This window comes from Oxyura jamaicensis, chromosome 2, assembly GCF_011077185.1.
Source record: "Oxyura jamaicensis isolate SHBP4307 breed ruddy duck chromosome 2, BPBGC_Ojam_1.0, whole genome shotgun sequence".
Lineage (NCBI taxonomy): Eukaryota > Metazoa > Chordata > Aves > Anseriformes > Anatidae > Oxyura > Oxyura jamaicensis.
Window position 1 is genome coordinate 861848 of NC_048894.1, and position 17721 is coordinate 879568.

Consider the following 17721-nt stretch of genomic DNA (forward strand, 5'->3'; position numbering starts at 1 on the left):
ATGGGGCACCCACAGCTCCTGGGGGCAGCCTGCGCCAGGGCCTCACTGCCCGCAGAGGGAAGGATTTCTGCCTCGGATCTAACCCAAACCCTCCCTCTGATGGCTTAAAGCTGTCACCCCGTGTCCTATCACAAGCTGAAGCAGCCGTTGTTGCCCCCACCCAGGTAACAGACACACCAACAGGGCTGGGGCTGCGCCTTCCCCCGGTGCTTGGTGTCCCTGGGCTGGTGCCAGGCGAGGCCAAGCAGGGGCAGGGAGACCCCAGCCCTGCCCCTCTCCCAGCTCCAGCCTTTGGTCAGCCACCGAAAATGAATAAATAAAAAGGAAGAGGACAGAGGCGGTTACTACTCTATCCCTTTTTATTGTCTTTAATCTATGTTGTAAAAAGATCCAGTATCACATAACAGCCACTGAAGTATCCCAATATCACACTAGTTCTGAACCATTTAGACAATAGCTTAGTCTTTTTTTTTCTTTTTTTTTTTTCTTTTTTTTAAACCTGCTGGAAGGGAAAAAACCATACTGCCCATTATACAGGCCAAAAGAAACAAACACCGGTCAAATAATAGTGACAACCTCAAGCAAGTGAAATGAAGATGAAAAGTTTCGAGTGAACACAGGCTGCAGGACTCCGACCGCCCACGGGAGGCCGGCGGCTCCAGGGGGGCAGAAGTGGCCCCGAGCCCCCGCCGCCCCCTGCCCTTGTGCTTTTCGCCCACGGCCGCTGGAGCCGCGGTGCTCCCGCACGCCCCGCTCCAGTCCCTCAGTTCAGATGGCAGGGGCCACAGCTCCGTTAATTAAAGCCCATGACGAGTAAATTAAATCTTAGCAGAGAACAAGTGGCAGAACCAAAAGGTGGCCCCAGCAACAGGCAGCCCCCAGCCCCAGCGCGGGCAGGGACCCCCTCGGCCATCGTCCACACCTGCAGGAGCTCAGCCCCTTCCTCCCCCGGCAGAGCACAGCAGCGTGCCCAGCCGGGCGCTCACCTCGCCTTGATTTCAGATACAAAGAGCATAAGAAATGGTGAATAAAAACAAATAACCCCAGGCCCTGCGACTGCCTTTTGCTCAGCTGCTGGGCACAGCAGTCGCAGCACCCCCCTCCAGCACCACGCTGCGCCCGCCCCCCGTGGGCACAAGCCCTCAGCTCCCCCAGCGCCCGCACAGCGCGTTACTTGCTCCTCCGTGGCTCTGTCCCGCCCGAGGTCTCCCATGCGTTACGAACATTAACGAAGCCTCACAACAGCCCTGTGAGGTAGGTCACTGTCTTCATTTGACAGGGGATCCAAGGCAAAGCTGGGATTAAACTCCAGACCTCTCATTTAATGCTGTGCCTGTCGCAATCCTTCCACAGAAATATGGTCCCTGTTCATAGAAAACAAAGAATTTTGTGCCTATGCTCCTGGCCTCCTGCAGGAGAAAGCGCTCACAGGCAGACTGGCATCTACAATCACGTCCTGTGTTGCACAAGTTACAGGGATCCGGCCTCCTTGACGTAGGGAGAACAAGAAATAATAATAAAAAAAAGAAAATAATAACAACGCAAGAAGACGAAAAGTACAGGCAGAGTAGGAACAACGAGTCACATCTCACACTCATAACGCCACGACTGCGCTCGCGCTGTGGGGCGGCAGGGCCCCGCTGTGAGGCTCGGATCCCGCGTGGAACATCGCCTCCGGCGCCTTCGGGGCTTCCTCCCCTCCGACGTCCTTGCGGGGAGAGGTACGACGACAGAAATCACCGCCCTGCGCCAGAGCTGCTGGATCCACGCTCTGCCCGGCCCCGGCCCCCGGAGCAGGCACAGGCGAGCCGAGACATCCGTCCTCCTCTTGAGCCCGGAGTAGCTCTCGAACCAGAGCTGCTCCTGCCCGGCCCTGTGGGGATGGGGCGGAGGACGGCACGCAGCAGCCGTGTCCTTGCTTGCCAGTTCAGGGCCTGACGCTGGCGGAGCGGAGGAGGTGGGGGGTCCACGAAGCTCGCGTCAGGGTCCATCGGCACTCGCAGTCCGTCCCGGGCGGTGCGACGCTGGTTCTTCCTACACGGTGACCATGCACGGAGCCGACAGCAGGAGATTCAGACAACATTAATCTTCTAGGATGGAGAGAGATGACTTCACAAGGGATAAATAGAACTTTATTTAAATAAACATTTGTGAACATCTTTATACAAATTACAAGTCCCCACACAATCCTCCAGCTCTGCCTAAGCGCCAAAGCTGCCAGGAGGGCCTTTGAGCAGATCCACCAGGATGTCGAGCAGCTGGCTGTGCTGGTGGTGCAGGTCCCCGGGGATGGCTGCCATCTCATAGCACAGGCACGTCTCCACCATCTTGGAGAGCGACACGCGGAAATCACGCAGGAGGCGGATGGTGTAGGAGTCTCCCTCCAGCACCAGGAGGTCGCTGTCTGTCAGGGAGACTGTTGCTCGCCAGCCATCATCTTGGTGGGGAGAAGAGAGCGGGTGAGAAGCACGGTGAGGAGCTGGTCTGGTGCTGTCCGCTCAGCCCGCTCCACCTGGGGCAGCGCAGGGCCACCCCACGCTCATTTTAGCCCGTCTGGGGGATTTATCGGGCCAAAGCGTTCCCACAGAAGCCAGGCAGCGCTCTGACCCATCACACCGGGAACCTCCCCCGCCTCCCACAGCTGGCAGCCGATGGCACAGCGCGGCTGCGCTCCAGGGCTAAGCCCAACTGCGGCAGCACCCAAACCCCAGGGGCTAAAGCAACACATACAGGGCAGGAAGGGCTCGCTCCTCCCCACGCGCCAGTCTCCTTCCCAGTCGTGGCTGACGCCTGATGCCTCATTCCCCAGGGATGAGCCTCTGGGCAAAGCTTGCTCAGCCTGCCTTTGGCTCGGTTACCTCGCCGCCCCGCAGAGCTACCGCCAAGAGCAGCTCACAAATCACTGCGCTTGTGGCCCCAGGAGAGCAACGCCCAGATCCAAAGCAAGAGGCTCAAGAAGTAGGGTGAGAGAGCTGGCCACGAACACAGAGCTGGCCACGAACACAGAGCTGCTACGCGGTGCAGACCAGGGGCAGCCGACCTGCAGCCCCTCCTGCTGCGCTCCTTGTGGAGGAACAGGGCGCCTGGGGTGGCGGCAGCAGCGCGAGGAGGTGCAGGCGTGAGCCCTGCAGCTGCCGTAGCACTCACCTCGGACGTGGATGTCTGTGTCAGTCATGAGCAGCACAGCCAGCGGGTGGACCTGCGAGGAGTCCCGCACAAACACGCCGCCGTTGGACTTCACGGCCATGAAGTACGTTAGCCAGCGGCTGTACAGCTTGGATGCCTCCCTGCAGAGGGAACAGCTTCGTCAGGCACAGACGGAGACGTGTCGCGCTCCGGTACTGGCACACGAGCCCGAGGCACTGCCAGGGCCCTCAGCACAGCCCGCTGGTGCTGGGAAGCCAAGAGTGTGGGGTCACCGCCCCCTGTTCACACACGTGGACCCCCCTCACCTGTTGATCGTTGACTTGTGGAGCAGAACGGTGCCAGCCTTTGTCCGGTAGGCGTAGCTGTTGGGTTTGAACTTCCCTTGGCGGGTCACTTTGCCTTGTCTCACCTGAAACGAGAGCATCTCAGACACCTGCACAGCGGGCGGGCACTGCCCACGAGCAGCCACGAGTTTCCCAACTGCCTCAAGAGAGCAGGACTCTTGTCACTGGCACCTCCACGCCTCCCTGCGCTACCCGCAGCGACCAGCCAGCCCGGGAGAGCAACTGCGGAGGGGGGAGCCCGTACCTGGATGAGGTTGGGGTAGAGCCCAGCCATGAGCACTCCCTTGACCAGTTCCTCCTCTTCGCTGTACTGGTTACATACGGACGAGGGCATGGTGCAGTCAGACGGGGACGACACCAGGAAGGCTTCGTAGAGGTTCTCAGAGAACTGCTTGACAAGGCCTGTGGGGAGGAGACCGCACCAGCGCGTCACCCTCTCTGTCACCCCACCACGAAGCGACCTCGGCAGGGCAGCACCGGCTCCAGCCTCAGCACCAGGACAGGAGGAGACCTTTCCTGCCCGGGGCCTCCCCGGCAGCCAGGGCTCTATTTGCAGTCGTGAGAGCCAGTGGCAGAACTCGCACCCGCCCCAGGAGTCGTCTGCCCGGCCTCCCCATTTCTGCACCGTGCCCTTCCCCAGTGCTTCAGCCTCTTCAGGGGAGGGGAGGGAGAAGCAGGCCTCAGAGACTCACCGTTGATGAAGCGCAGGCTGGGGCCGTACAGGTAGTAGTCCTGCAGGTAGTTATCCCTGGCACGGCTGTCTCTACGCCTCAGCACCTCCTCCCAGCCCGCCACAGCTCTGACAAAGGCGAGGTGATCGCTCCCGCTCTCCCGGCTCAGAACAGCCTTGGCCTGGCAGATAGACACGCGGGCGAGTCAAGCCGCAGCCCCTTCTCTCCCCAGTTTCTGCCTTCCTCCAGGAGGGCTCCTCACCTTGTCCACCTCCGCACGGTTCTGCAGGCTGCTGCTGAAGGGGTCCCGGGTGAGGCAGGAAACGATGACGAGCAGGGGGTGGAGGCAGCGGTAGATGGAGGCCAGGACGATAGCCTTCGCCAGCCGGGGATCCGTGGAGATCTGGGCCAGGCGTTTGCCCAGCGTGGTGAGGGCTTCTCGCTGGTCCAGCACTCCTGCAACAGAGCCGCCCACGAGGGCAGAGCCATCAGCTCCAAGGGGGCCAAAGGGGCGGCCAGTCACTTTTGGGAGCTCCTAGCGGGCTGGGAAGATTTGGTGTGACCTACCGAAGAGGAACACAGCACAGGGGCCTTCCGCAAGCACCCAGAACCTCCCACCCCCAGGGTGAAGGACCTGAGACCAAAGAAGAGGCTGCAACAGCCAAACGATGACCAACACGGCCCCAGATGCGGACCCCTGATCAGTTTTCCTTCTTTCTCTGTGCTCCCCATTTTTATTTTTTTAAACTTGGGAAGTTCTCTCCGCTCTTTGAGCGGAGCCGTGTGGGAAACAAAACAGCACCACAACGTGGGCAGTTGGAGAAGTCCCTACCAGCTGCCAGCCCTGTCACAGGACAATCCTGCCCAGTCTGTCCCGCAGGGTCCCGTGCCAACTCTCACTTCCCACGTTCACACAGCAAACGCGTTTCCGTCACGCCCACACCAGGACGCAGCCTTAGCTCACCGATCTCCTGCAGCAAGATCACTGCTTCATCCACAGCTTTGATGTCGGGGCTGTCCAGAGCCTTGGACAGAAATTCAACCGCCTGCAACACACAATGGAGAATGGGGAGGGGGGGGAAAGGCACGCTGCCCAGACCAGAGAGCGGGAGAGCCTCCAGGAGCCCACTGCTCTGCCCCACGGCCACAAGTTCCCCTCCTCGTTTGCCTACAGGAATATGAGCTCAGTCCTCTCCATTTCTGCACAGTGCCTTTTAGACATACTCTGCGACCTAGATAATCTACGCCCGTCCTGGTCTTAACTTGACTAGGAAGCAGCGCATTTAGGAAAGCAAGAACTAGAGTCAGCAGCGTCTTGGATTTTTCCTACTCGTGTCTGTGGTCAAATCTCATCTCTAGAACTGGCACCAGGCAGATCGCATTCTGCTGGCTCACTCAGATGCAGTCTTGCAGGCGTGTATTGTGCTTACTGTTTTTTCTGGCATGTGGATCTTGGCCTGAACCACCAGGTTCTCCAGTGGGGTGCGTAGGATCTCTGGAACCTGGTAAGTCGGCATCTTGTCCAGGCGGCTGCGAGGGAAGAGGTGATAGGCAAATCCCGACTGGCAGCGGCCAGCACGCCCTCGCCTCTGCACGACGTTCGACTTGGACACCCACACTGTCTCCAGGCAAGACACCTAGGAGAAGAAGAATTAGGTGTGAATACTCTCACGGCTCTCTGTCCGCTTTAAACGGAGCCTTCCAGCTGGTCCATGGACCTTGGGAACTCCTCAGGACCTATCAACCCCCCTGCTAAAGGGGAAGAGAAGCCCTTGCTATTATTATCCTGCCTCCTGCGGTGCCGTTCTCTGGCGAGCAGCAGTGCAGAGGCCTGAGCCACTCAGCACAGGGGTGAGGCCTGGATGCCACCTGCTGGACACCAGCCTCTTCTCCGCACCGCGGCGCTCCCAGGAGCTCACGGCAGGGCCCTGCTGGGAGCTGCCCGCAGGGCCCGGTCCCATCCTCCCCGCACCAATCCTGCCACATGCCAGCACAGACACCGCAGGGCCTGCCGGGAGCTGCCCTGCGAGATGAACTGGGTTAAAAGTGGCCAAATATAAAGCGCCTGTTTTAAAACTAGATCTGTTCCAAGGCCTGAGTCATCACCTGGCCCCGTGAGATGTTCCAGCACAGGGAAGGGAAGGGGCAGCAATATACAGCCAGGATCCCTCCCTCCGAGAGCAGCAGTGGCACAGCTGCTTCAGGCTGTTAGGAAAACGTACTCCCAGGGAGCTTTGTACGGCCTGAAACACAGCCTGAGCACTGCAGCACCACCCCTTACAGCCGAGCAAAAAGCCGGGACAGTGGGGTGAAGATGGCTTCAAACGAGCAGCTCCCAGTAGGTCAGAGCGGCCTCGGTCGGGTAAGAGAGGCTGATGATGAAACCACGGGAAAAGGCCGAGGGGAAATGGAAAAGCTGCAAATGTTAATGGTGTTAACGAGAGCTGGGAAGCGAGAGGGATTTGCCTTACATTTCTTTGGAGATGGCAGGCTTCTGCCTGTGCCGCAGGAGCTGATGAGAAGCCTGGCAGGGAACGTGCTGAAGGCAAACGCTCCTGAACAACGAGTCACAACCTCGGTCCCCAAACAGGGACCCAGGGCCAGCGCTCCAGGGGCCAAAAGGGAAGTGACTATCATCCCCTTCAGCGGTTTCTCAAACATTTCTTTTCTCTGAAAACACCAGTGAGCTCCAACCGCATCCCAAACGCACCCAGCAGAGGCAAGAAAGCCTCAGTACCTTGGTCTTTAGGTCGTAGCGCTCCTCCTTGTGCGTGCCGCTGTCCACCACGTGGACAATGTCGTTGATGGTGATGGAGGTCTCAGCGATGTTGGTGGCCAGCACGATCTTCCTGACGCCGGGCGGAGGCCGCTGGAAGATGTTTTGCTGGTCCATCATGGGGATGTTAGAGTGCACTAGCAGATAAAAACAGAGTCGGTCCTGCCCTGCCTCACTGCTTTGCTGCAAAGGCCAAGGTGAGCAAAGACTCTCAGCCCTCCCGTACCATCACCTCCCACTTTCAGTAATGCCGACAGTCACTGTCAGCAGTTTCCTGCCAGACAGACCCCAGAGAAAAAAGAAACCAGTGCAACAAAACTTCCACACCATCTCTGAACCCCTCCTTTCCCATGGAGGTGCATGGCTCCACCACAATATCTGTCCCACTCTCTTCTGGAGTCCAGTTCCACAGCTTCCCCTCTTCAAAAGGCCTGTGGGGCAGGGGAATGGGGCATCCTCAACGCCACCTGCTCTAACTTTCCAAAAATGATTATTGACAAGAGCCTGTAGCTCTTTGATATCACATTTTCCACGCTACAGACCAGCGATGCGGAGAAACTCCCAACAACTGCGCAGAACAGCAGGGGAGCAGAAGAACGTGCAGCTTTCATAACAACACCTGCATTTTTTTAGCAGCTGAGCTGTTCAAAGCTGCACCCCTTCTGACCTTACTTGACACTGAATAGGGAGGACTGCTAAAAAACAAAGAACCAAACCAAGCAACCAACAATCTTTGAAGCCTTGCAGGGCAACCCTGGCTTTGGTTTTACATTTCCCTCCCGGGATGCAGAACATTACATTCACTAGCAGAAGATGAAGCACGGAGCACACCTCCACCCCACAAAACAAGCCTCAAAGAGCTTTTCTATTTCGGCTCAGCATGCAGCTGCAGCAAGGCAGAGCTCGGCAGTTTCCTCTTGCCCTCATCTGCATTGCTGGAGGCAGACAGGGAGCCGGTTTCTTTAATCACTGCTGGCTTGGATAGCCTCTGCTAGGAGTTATTTGTGCTTTACATACACATTTGCGTACACCAGAGCACACAAACTTGCTCTGTTATCTGCGTGCAGCAGCTGGAGGGGTTCATCAAGTCAATTGGCCTCTCCTCCTGAAGCCTGGGGAGAAATGGAGCCCTGCCATCTCACCTGGTAAGACGAGGTACCGGCTGTTCTGAGACCCGAGCATCTCCAGCAGGCGCTGCTGCACTCCTTTGATTTCCTGCCAGCCAGGGAGGAAGCAGAGGATCCCACCTGGAACAGAGCAAGAACGCGTAACCTGGCAATCCAAGAGCTCCTTCCCCGCTGGAGACTCCGAAACTGCAGACAGGAGCCCTGTTACTTCCCAGCCCACAGCAACCCTTAGCCCAAGAAACCTGAAGAAAAGCAGGACCAGGGCTGGGATGTCCCCTGGCAGCTGGTCGCTCAGGAAGCCTGCAGCCCACTCCTCACAAAGCGAGGACAGATGCAGCCGTTAGGGAAGTCAGACCCAGGGAAATGTGCCCTGCCTGCCTGCTCTGCTGTACCTGCCTCTGTCAGCTCCCCAGGGCAGAAGTTTAAAGGGAAAAGGAAACAAGGCTGGCTGCGTTCTGGGAGTGAATGCCTTCAAAGAGCTTTAAGTGTCTCAAAGCTAGTAGAAGCCAGCTGAAAAATCCCACCTTCAAAAAACATCAGCTCCCAGGGAAGGATATCCTCCCAGTACAGGAAAGGACCTGGACAGTGCAGCACAAGGCTGCAGATGCTGGTGCACAGGCAGCACTTCAGCCCAGGAACGGGGTCTCTCAGGACTCTGAGACCAGCCCAGGAATCAGCAGCCAACCCAGCTCCCAGCCATCTTTCCAAACTCCAGGAAGGAGGGGTTTGTGTAACTGCCTGGAGCACTCAGCCACATTCACCCCTGCCTAAGGCACAAGGACTCATTCGTCGTCTCAGCCAAAGACTCAGAACGGGGTCAGGGCAGACTGAGACCGCGCTCAGCTCACCAGGAATTCCAGGCGGCCTTGCAGAACTCAGCACGTTTTCTCTGCACAGGGTCTGGGCTCTGCAGGTACCTTTTTTTTTTTTCCCCCAGAAAAAGGAAAGGGGAAGGGGGAAAAGCAGAACCTACCTGGTTCTCCGTGGGCATCGATCTGGAGCACAAGGTCGGTGATCAGATCGAGATCGAGGACGCATTCGTCGTCTGATTGCTGCATAAAACAGGAAGCCCCGTGAGGACAGCGCTCTGAGACAGGCACGAAGGGAGCTGACTGGGAAAGGGCCCTCCTAGCTCTGCTGTTTGGCAACAGAGGTGGTCTCACGGGCGTAGTGACGTGCCCATCTCAGCCACAGCAATCATTCAGTGGTGGAGCGTAAAATCTTTGGTGATGGGAGAAAAACGGGCAGCAGAGCTACTGCCCTGGCTGCTGGGAGGGCAGAGCCTGGGCTGCCCCAGGAACTCGTCAGTAAGGTCCCTGGGAACTGCTTTCAAGTGTGCTGGGCCCACCAGGGCCGGCCACTCTTTGAGCCATCTCTTAAAATGCCTTTAATGCCTTCTTGGCCTCTGTCTTTTACAAGTGCTGGGCTGCAGGACCACGACGTGGGGAGCGGTGAGCTCCCAGTTGGCTCCGAATTTGTGTGGGGTCTGCTGCTGCTACCAGACGCACACGGGGCTCCACAGGATTCGTCCCCGGGTACTGAGAGCTGGCTGATGTTACTGCAAAACTCTGTGGTTTCTCAGTGGTCTTGGGAATCCGGAGAGGCCCCAGCTGACTGGGAGCGTGCCCACGTCATCGTCACTTTCAGGAAGGGTAAGAAAGATGACCCTGGCTATTGCAGGCCGTGAAGACCAACACGGGTTCATGAGGACAAGCCGTGCCCTGCTAGCTTGGTACCCCTTTATGACAAGGCTACCTGCCCAGAGGGGAAGGGAAGTGGTACACGTGGGGCTTGGGGATTTTGGCACTTTGAGACTGTCTCTCACAGTGTCCTCCTGGATGGACAAAGTGCCCAGCACTGCTGCGGCCACGCCTCACGTACTGAGCACGGGTTTTTTATCTGTTATGTCCTGGAGCCCGAAAATACGAGGATGTGTCCAAAGAAGGCCAACAAAGGAGTAAAAGGGCTAGAGGGCACGGCTTCTGAGGAGCAGCTGAAGATACTTGGTTTGCTCAGCCTCAAGGAGGAGAGCGAGGGGTGTCCTCGTGTCCTGATTTCGGCTGCTGGTGGGGTTAAACCATGACACCTTGCTGCTGCCTACAGCTTCCTCCGGAGGGGGAGCAGAGGAGGAGCTGCTCTCTCCTCGTGGCAGGATGCAGGGGGACGGCTTAGAGCTGTGTCAGGGGAAGTTCAGATTGGGTATTAACAAGGCTGGGCACTGGAGCAGACTCCCCGGGGAAGCAATCACAGCCCCAGGCTGTTGGGTGCTCCAGCAGCTCGCTGACGGACACATTTAACTCGCAGGTTGCCCTGTGCGCAGGCAGGAGTAGGACTGACAACCACCACGGGTTCTCTCCCCCAGCTCGGGATGTTCTGTGATTGCAGGACACAGGCAGTAAATAAGCAGCGACGCAGCAGACGGCAGAAAGGTGCACAGGCTTCCAAAGCGTCTTCTGGAGCGAGCAGATGCCTGTTCTTGGATGGCCTCCCCAGGACGAGGAGCCAGGAACCTCAGGAGCCTGGGTTTGGCTCCATCTGGCACCTGCCCTGGTCATCGCTGCTGCCAGTTTCCTCGGCTGAGGAGTGAGAACATGCAGCCCTTTTCCTGCTCTCCAGACCTGGAAGCTAGCTGACATTTCTGCACCTCTACTCAACAGCACCTAACAGGTAGCAAGAGTCAAAGTGAAATTCTAGGGGGCAAAACCAGGCCTTAAACCCACCAGGCACGGAGCAGCAGCTGTTTGTCTCAGCAATTTGGAACTTAGGTCAGCTTAAAAAGAGCAGGGGCAGAAAACAACCAGCCACACGAGGAACCTGAATGCAAGGGTCCACCCTCTGCAAGTCTGCTGATGATACAAAGCTGGGAGAAGTCCTTGATATGACCAGGTGGTTGCTCAGCCACGGGGAGGAACTTCCTCAGGCTGACAGAAACCTCATGAGGCTGAGCAAGGAAAGGTCAACGGGCACCGGTAAGATGCAGAAAATTCTCTTTAAGCATAGGAAAAACCTTCACTGTGAGGGCGATCAGACACTGAAGAGGCTGCGAAGTCTGTTGTGGAAAATATCCAGAACCTCCTCGTAAGCCTGCTCTGGCTGACCCTGCTCTGAGCAGGGAGGCTGGATCAGAGGAGCTGTGGAGGTCCCTGCCAACCCCACCCATGCTGTGACTCCGTGACCCACTCTGTGACAGTTATCCCCAGCGAACAGCGCACATCTGGAGAGCACTTACCTGAACAGTTTGGAGCTGTAAGGCTAATTGTAAAAGGAGGACATCAAGGAATTCAGGGAGATAACGAGCACTCGGGTAGCGCTGCTCCACGGCACCACCACCCTAACCTCGGACTAGACTTGCACGTTTGTGCACACACAAGTACAGTGAGCTGTTGGCTTACTCAGGCATAAACAAATTTCCCACTACGGAGGGACAAAAGTAACTTAAATTTGAAGTTGACTTTATCCATAAATTAATTAAAATACAAGGGATTCTGCTAAGCTGATCTTAGCTCAGGAGGATTGACCTGGAATGAAAGCTAAGCAAACAATGCCCAAGAGCCACAGGAAGAGGGACCGGTTCCAGGCCCTGCAGACATGCCAGAAGCCAGCCCCTGACCCAAGGGGAACAAGCTGCACACCCACCTTAATCTCATAGTGCCGGTGTCGGTGCCTACCAAGCTTGGCCAGGATCTCTTCGAGATAGTACTCCTTCACCGGGTACATGAAGCCCGGCACCTTGACCACGGGGCAGTCCCCAAAGTAATGCGAGAAACGCTGATTGTCTCCTGTGGCGCTCATCAAGACCAGGCGCAGGTCGGGGTTGAGCTTCTGGATGCCTTTCAGCAGGATGAGCAGGAAATCCGTGTTGACGTCTCGCTCGTGGACCTCATCGACCACGACGTGGCTGACCCCCTCCAGGCTGGGGTTCCCCTGCAGCTTGCGCAGCAGGATGCCCACGGTGCAGAAGAGCAGGGCTCCTCCCCGGGCGGGGGGCTTGCTCTCCAGTCGCACCTGGTAGCCCACGTTCTTCCTCATGTTGGGCCCCAGCTCCTGCGCCACGCGCTGGGCGACCGAGATGGCGCTGATCCTCCTGGGCTGGGTGATGACGACGTTGCAGCGGGCGCCGCGTCCCTCCAGGATGTAGTGTTCCAGCAGGAGCTGAGGGATCCGCGTGGTTTTCCCGCAGCCCGTGTCTCCTGCTATTACAACCACGGGGTTCTGCTCGATGGCCGAGAGGATGGTGTCCTTGTGAGGATCCACCGGCAGCGGGTGGCTCTCCTGCCACGAGGATCCTCTCCTTTTCCAGAGGGCCAGGAGGTTCTGGCTAAGGCGCACTTCCTCCGCTTCCAGCATAGGGATGTATGTCTTCCCCGTGATGGCGTCGCTTATCGCGCCGGATTCCTTGCTCAGGTTCATCATGTCATCGGCAATCCGGGGCCTGGATTCCCTGATGTCCACTGGGTACTGGGGGAGATGGAGAAAGGCGTGAGGGACAAGAAGCTCCGTAGCAGTCCTCAGGAGGACAGAAAAACAAGTGCCTGGAATGGACTCAGCCAGACTGGCTTGGCAGTGGCCACAAAGCTTTACCAAACCCTGCAGATTTTAGGTAGCCCACCTTCTTTTTTTTTTAGGTACCCTTCAGATTTTAGGTAGAAGTAATTCTCACTTGAAATAACCTCAGCTCAGTGCAACTTTGAGCATCTCCCTGCATTTTCCTCGCTGCATCCCCTGAAGTTTGTAGCCTGGTCTAACAGACTTATCAGTGCCAACACCTGACCTGACAGGCCCAGAACAGCATCTTACGCTCTCCAGGTCAGTAGCTACACTGCATGCAGGTGCCGCAACAGCCCCCGAAGTCAGCTTTTTGGAACACTCAAGTTGCACCACCACCCTCCTTTCCCTCAGGAAGCCCGGACATGTAACTTGCCCAAAACATAGGTGTTCAGCTAAGCCAGGTATGTCCAATCTTAGCAAAGGAAAAAAAAAAGTAAGATCCTAGGGGAATAGCCAAAAGGAGCAACAGCAGGCCAGGAAGTGGCTAGAACACAAATCGAAGCACTGGCCCATATGGTCACAGGATTGAAAGTTCAGTGACAGATCAGTAGTTTTGGGTTCAGCCTTGCTCAGGGTCACAACGGCAAGCCTAATGCGTGACATACACGTGGGATGCAGACCACAGCCCTTAACTCGGCCACTCTAACAGGTCATCCAGAAACGTCTGCTGCCTTAGGCCTGGTTTTGGCTTCCTAGGGTACCCACTACCACTTGGTTTACTTTCCAGCATCTGTAAGATATTCTAAACATCCCCTGAGATGTTCATCACCAGGAGTGCTGCAACAGTGAGCTGCCAGCTTCCAAACACAGGCATCATTTTTAATAGTTTCAGTGAGCTACAGACGTTTATACCTGCACCGTGCCCATCCTCACCTCACGCTAGCACCAACTCCTGCTTTGGCACTGAATGCTCCCAAGGAAACCTGTCTTGGCAGCGCTTCAGCTCCCATGGGTGTGCACCCACAGCAGGAAGGGGGATCTCCTGGGATCTCGCTGCCAGGTGCTGGGGATCTGCTCCCACCACTAACTTACACGTGCTGTAAGAGACGCTCCCGAGGAAAACCTGAAAATTCACCAGCAGCCGGTCCTTGTAAAGCAACAAGGTATAACCAGGGTTTGGTAGCAAGAGCTGTGTAGGGCAGAGGTCATAAGCCTATAAAAGGAGGCTGTAAGCAAAAACTGCACTCCCCAGCACCCCCAAAGGCCAAATAATACAGACAAACATCACAAATACACCCAGAGAAGGCTCACTGCCCAGACAGGGTCTCCTTCCCCACGTGTCAAAGACTGATCAGTTTTGTGGCAAAACATCAAGTCATAAATTCCCCCAACATTTTGGCACAAAGCTCAACCCACGTGCATGCAGTCCGAGTTCTGACATTACATGTGTTCAGCCACAGGTGGTTCTGAGACACCTGAGGACGCCTTACATGATTCAGGTAGTTCTCAATCTTCCGCAGGGTGGCTTCAGGAACTTTGATGTGGCAGGGTTTCCTCTGGTTCTCACCAAGTTCCCGGAGCGAGGTCATGTTGTACATGGCGTGGCTGAGAGGGTTGTTGTTCTTGTCCACTAAGCCAAGGCTCTGCAAAGAGGAGAGGCAAACCAGACCATCAGACACAAGACTTGCAGGCAATCTGCTGGCAGGTGTAGGTCCTGCAGGTTCTGATGGGTGAACTCCCTACCCCGTAGCTCAAATCTATCACTGCTTGCTTTTGGCATGGCAAAAACCTGCCCCTATCACAGCTCTGGTGAAACTGCTACCTGTTCCCAACAAAGTGCTCACAAAAAGATCTCAAACAGACCCATCAAAAACACAGCAGCCACAACTGTACGTGACAAAGCCCTCTTGCCACGGGGCTGTTAACTCTCTTGCTGTGGTTCTGGTTCATTGTGACAGCTCAGTACTAAGCCCTACGCTGTCTTCTTGGACTTCTCCTCTGCTAATTCCAGCATCTGCAGCAAAACCTAGCACAGCAGCGTGGCTGGACTCGCTCACCTACCAGAACAGGAAGGTAAGTCTGTCTTAGTAGGCAGCGCTGAGGGGTCCGAGAGAAAAAGCTACCACTTCAGGAGCAATCCCCACACATCACTGCTGAGGGATCAAAACAAGGCCAACAGCCTTCAAGGGGTCATCCCAGGGGGATACCTGAGGGGTACAACAGCAGTTTGGACTGAATCCTCAGGTTCAAAAACGTGTGTTTATTGAGCATGAAGTCACAAAGTTTTAGGAGTCGCCACATGAGATTCAAATATGGTGAGTGAGGTGCAAGCAAGGTGCTGTCTCTATATGACAGATCAGACGTGGGATTTGGGAACCACAGGTGCTTACCTTAAGCTTCTGACAGGCCAACGCCGCTGCTTTGTTTTCTGCCTCCACCTTGCGACGGCCCTTGGCAGCAAAAGTCATGGGACAGGGCCAGCGGAGCGTGAGCTTGCAGATCTTGGTCTTGGTACCTACTGTACGGAACTGCATGTATTCCTAAAAGGCACGTAACCAACATCAGGTTGGGGTGGTGCTAAGAGCCTCCGTGGGCAGAGAGTTTCAGATACACCCCACGCCACTGTTTCTAAGCAGAGCTGCGATCAGTATTATTTTCAAACACCAGAACAGGTTTGCTGCACTAAATTCCACCCCTGAGCTCACGAGTTGAAGCGGAAGTGAGAGCAGCCAGCTGTGTGCAGAACACCCCTGGCAGCACGCGGGGTGGAGCCCAGCTAGGGCTTGCTAAAGCACACGAGGCCTGGAAAGGAGCTGGGTGACACACACCGAGGAGCAGAATCACCACATACTGGCAAGAGCCGAGGTGCAGAAAGACTCCGTCATTCACACATTTCTCCGAGTAACACCAGCTTGTGTTTGTTGCAGATGTTAGGGGTAATACAAGCTGATCACCTTAGAAAATATGCTCCTTTGTTCACACCAACAGCTCCTCTACTGCCCCGACCTCAAGTAACAATATTCCTGGGGCTTCTATTTCCTTAGCTGCTACCACTAAGACTTTTCTTGCTCTTCAGGCTGATTCTTCTGGGCCTCGTTAACCACCCGTCTCTCCCCAGGTCTCAGCTGCCCAAAGAAGCATCCAGAGAGACTGCAGCAAGTCTCAGAGCCCCATCCCCCGCAGGTCAGTCCCCACACTCCTTACCTTGACCGTGGAGGAAGAGGTGGCGATCTGAATCACTTGGGCCAGGAGATTTTTGGGAAGCGGGAACTGCGTCAGAGCGCGGATGGCAGTGTTGTCGTCTGTCATTTCGATGGAACTCCCTCCTCGGCTAGGTGGAAGAGGAGAACAGTTGGATATGCAAACAGCCACGCTGTGCTCAGACCCACCTTGCTGCAACTAAGATCAAGGTTATCTGTGCCTTCACATCTGAAAAGTCGAGTTGTGTCTTGCTGCTAAAGTCTGTCAGTCCCAGAATAATCACCAACTAAAAAGCAAGGCAGCCTTTACACTAGTACCACAAACCAGACACCATCAACAGGTTTTAAATTCTTTTAAAAACTACAAAAAATAACGTTGAATTTCTGAATCCAAAGAGCATCCCTCCAAACAACCACCACCACCAGGTCCTTCCTGATTTTTTTCTCCTGTTGACTATTAAAATCCAAAGTTTGTGCTCATAAAACATGAGGTCAAGAAAGCAACCATGGGGAACTGCTGGGATGAAAAGGAGCACGTTTAATACTGCCCCCAAAACCGTGGGGGTAGGGGTATCGAGAAAGGGACTCCTAACTGCATATTTACGGTTTTCTGGAAATCGAAATCTCTCCAAGCCCAGAAGAGTAAGAAAGGGAGCAAACAGGTAGGCAGCACTCTACCCAAAGGAGAGGACTCCAGAGATGACCCTTCGGCACTCCCCAGTGATAACAGCCAGGTACAAGATCAGGCCGCCGCAGTCTCTCTCAGGTAAGAACTGGCACAAAAGTTGAGTCCGGCTCACCCACAGGTCATAGGATCACAAATCATTTAGGTTGGAGGAGACTGCCACGATCAGCTTGTCCCAGCCTTTAACCCAGCACTGCCAAGTCCACCATTGAGCCATGTCACTTAGCTCTACACCTACACGTTTTTTGCAGACCTCCAGGGCTGGTGACTCAACCACTTCCCCCGCTTCACAACCCTCTTCCTATTATCCAACCTAAATCTCCTGCAAGGTAAGGCCATTTCCTTTATGTATTACCACTTAATGCTTGGGAGAAGAGACTGATTCCCACCTCGTTATAGCCTCAAGGTCACACCAGCAAGGTGGGAAGCTGCAGCTCAGCTCGGAGGAACCACAGGGCTGCCTCAGCTACGAAGAAAGCCTTTTTTTTTATTGCCCTGCACCAGCAGCTATCAAAGCACTTACCTTGCATCTCTGCCTGAGGTTCGAGCATCCTGATGCGCCATAGGTAAATAATCAGAAACATCGATCGCTTCTTCTTCCAGCTCCCCTTCCTCCAGCTCCCCCTCCTCTAGCTCCCCTTCCTCCAGCTCTTCTCTCCGCATGGCTTTAGGCATGCGGCCCTGCTCCATGGGCTGGATGGAGTCGTCTGGCTCCATGCGCCGCCAGCAGGTCGACAAGTCGGCGAGAGAAGGTCCAGACTTGGAGCGCCACTTGCCCTCCGAACACCACCTCTCATCGGGGCAGCCAAGCTGGTCCGCGAGGAGCCGGTACTTTGCGGCATCGAACAATTCATTTCTGGGCCCCAGCAAACCCCAGCCCTGCAGGAGAAAAACGCGCTGTTAGCTGCGGTAAGGAGACAGAGAGGGGCAACTGCAGGAAACAAAACATCTGGGAAAGGAGAGAAATGCAGGAGCAAGTTCTTCGTATCACACAGAAAGAGGAGAGAGAACAGGGACTTGCAGAAACGTCAAGCTTTCCTCCAGCTGTTACTGCTTCAAGGAAGTCTGTTCACTAACCTCCCTTCCCAGAGCTCAGTTGCTTGGTATCCTGTAGCTTGTTAGAGAGGCTGGGTTAGATCTCTGGGCATTTTACCAAATACAGTTCAAACCTTGTATTTTACACGTTCTGAAATGCACCTCAGAGCATGAGACGCATCTTTTTGGTAAGGCTGAACCTAAACTAATTACATCTTTAGGCCTCTCAGTGGTATTTTGTGCTGCAG

General features: G+C 55.5%; 1 protein-coding gene across 7 annotated transcripts in view; it reads right to left on the reverse strand.

Annotated features, from left to right (window-relative positions):
• Positions 1-341: 341 nt before the first annotated feature.
• The window catches only part of DHX30 (DExH-box helicase 30), a 33605-nt gene continuing 16225 nt past the window's right edge, over positions 342-17721 (reverse strand). For all 7 annotated transcript variants that reach the window (XM_035319737.1, XM_035319738.1, XM_035319739.1 and 4 more), the window contains 16 exons: positions 16962-17317; positions 15758-15884; positions 14944-15093; positions 14044-14196; positions 11702-12523; positions 9039-9117; positions 8081-8185; positions 6900-7075; positions 5593-5799; positions 5127-5208; positions 4425-4618; positions 4184-4343; positions 3736-3893; positions 3453-3556; positions 3148-3287; positions 342-2437 (listed from right to left, as the gene is read on the reverse strand). In XM_035319737.1, coding sequence (XP_035175628.1) covers positions 2202-2437; positions 3148-3287; positions 3453-3556; positions 3736-3893; positions 4184-4343; positions 4425-4618; positions 5127-5208; positions 5593-5799; positions 6900-7075; positions 8081-8185; positions 9039-9117; positions 11702-12523; positions 14044-14196; positions 14944-15093; positions 15758-15884; positions 16962-17317 — 3249 coding nt within the window. In that variant the 3' untranslated portion in view covers positions 342-2201. The remainder of the gene's footprint in view (positions 2438-3147; positions 3288-3452; positions 3557-3735; positions 3894-4183; positions 4344-4424; positions 4619-5126; positions 5209-5592; positions 5800-6899; positions 7076-8080; positions 8186-9038; positions 9118-11701; positions 12524-14043; positions 14197-14943; positions 15094-15757; positions 15885-16961; positions 17318-17721) is intronic.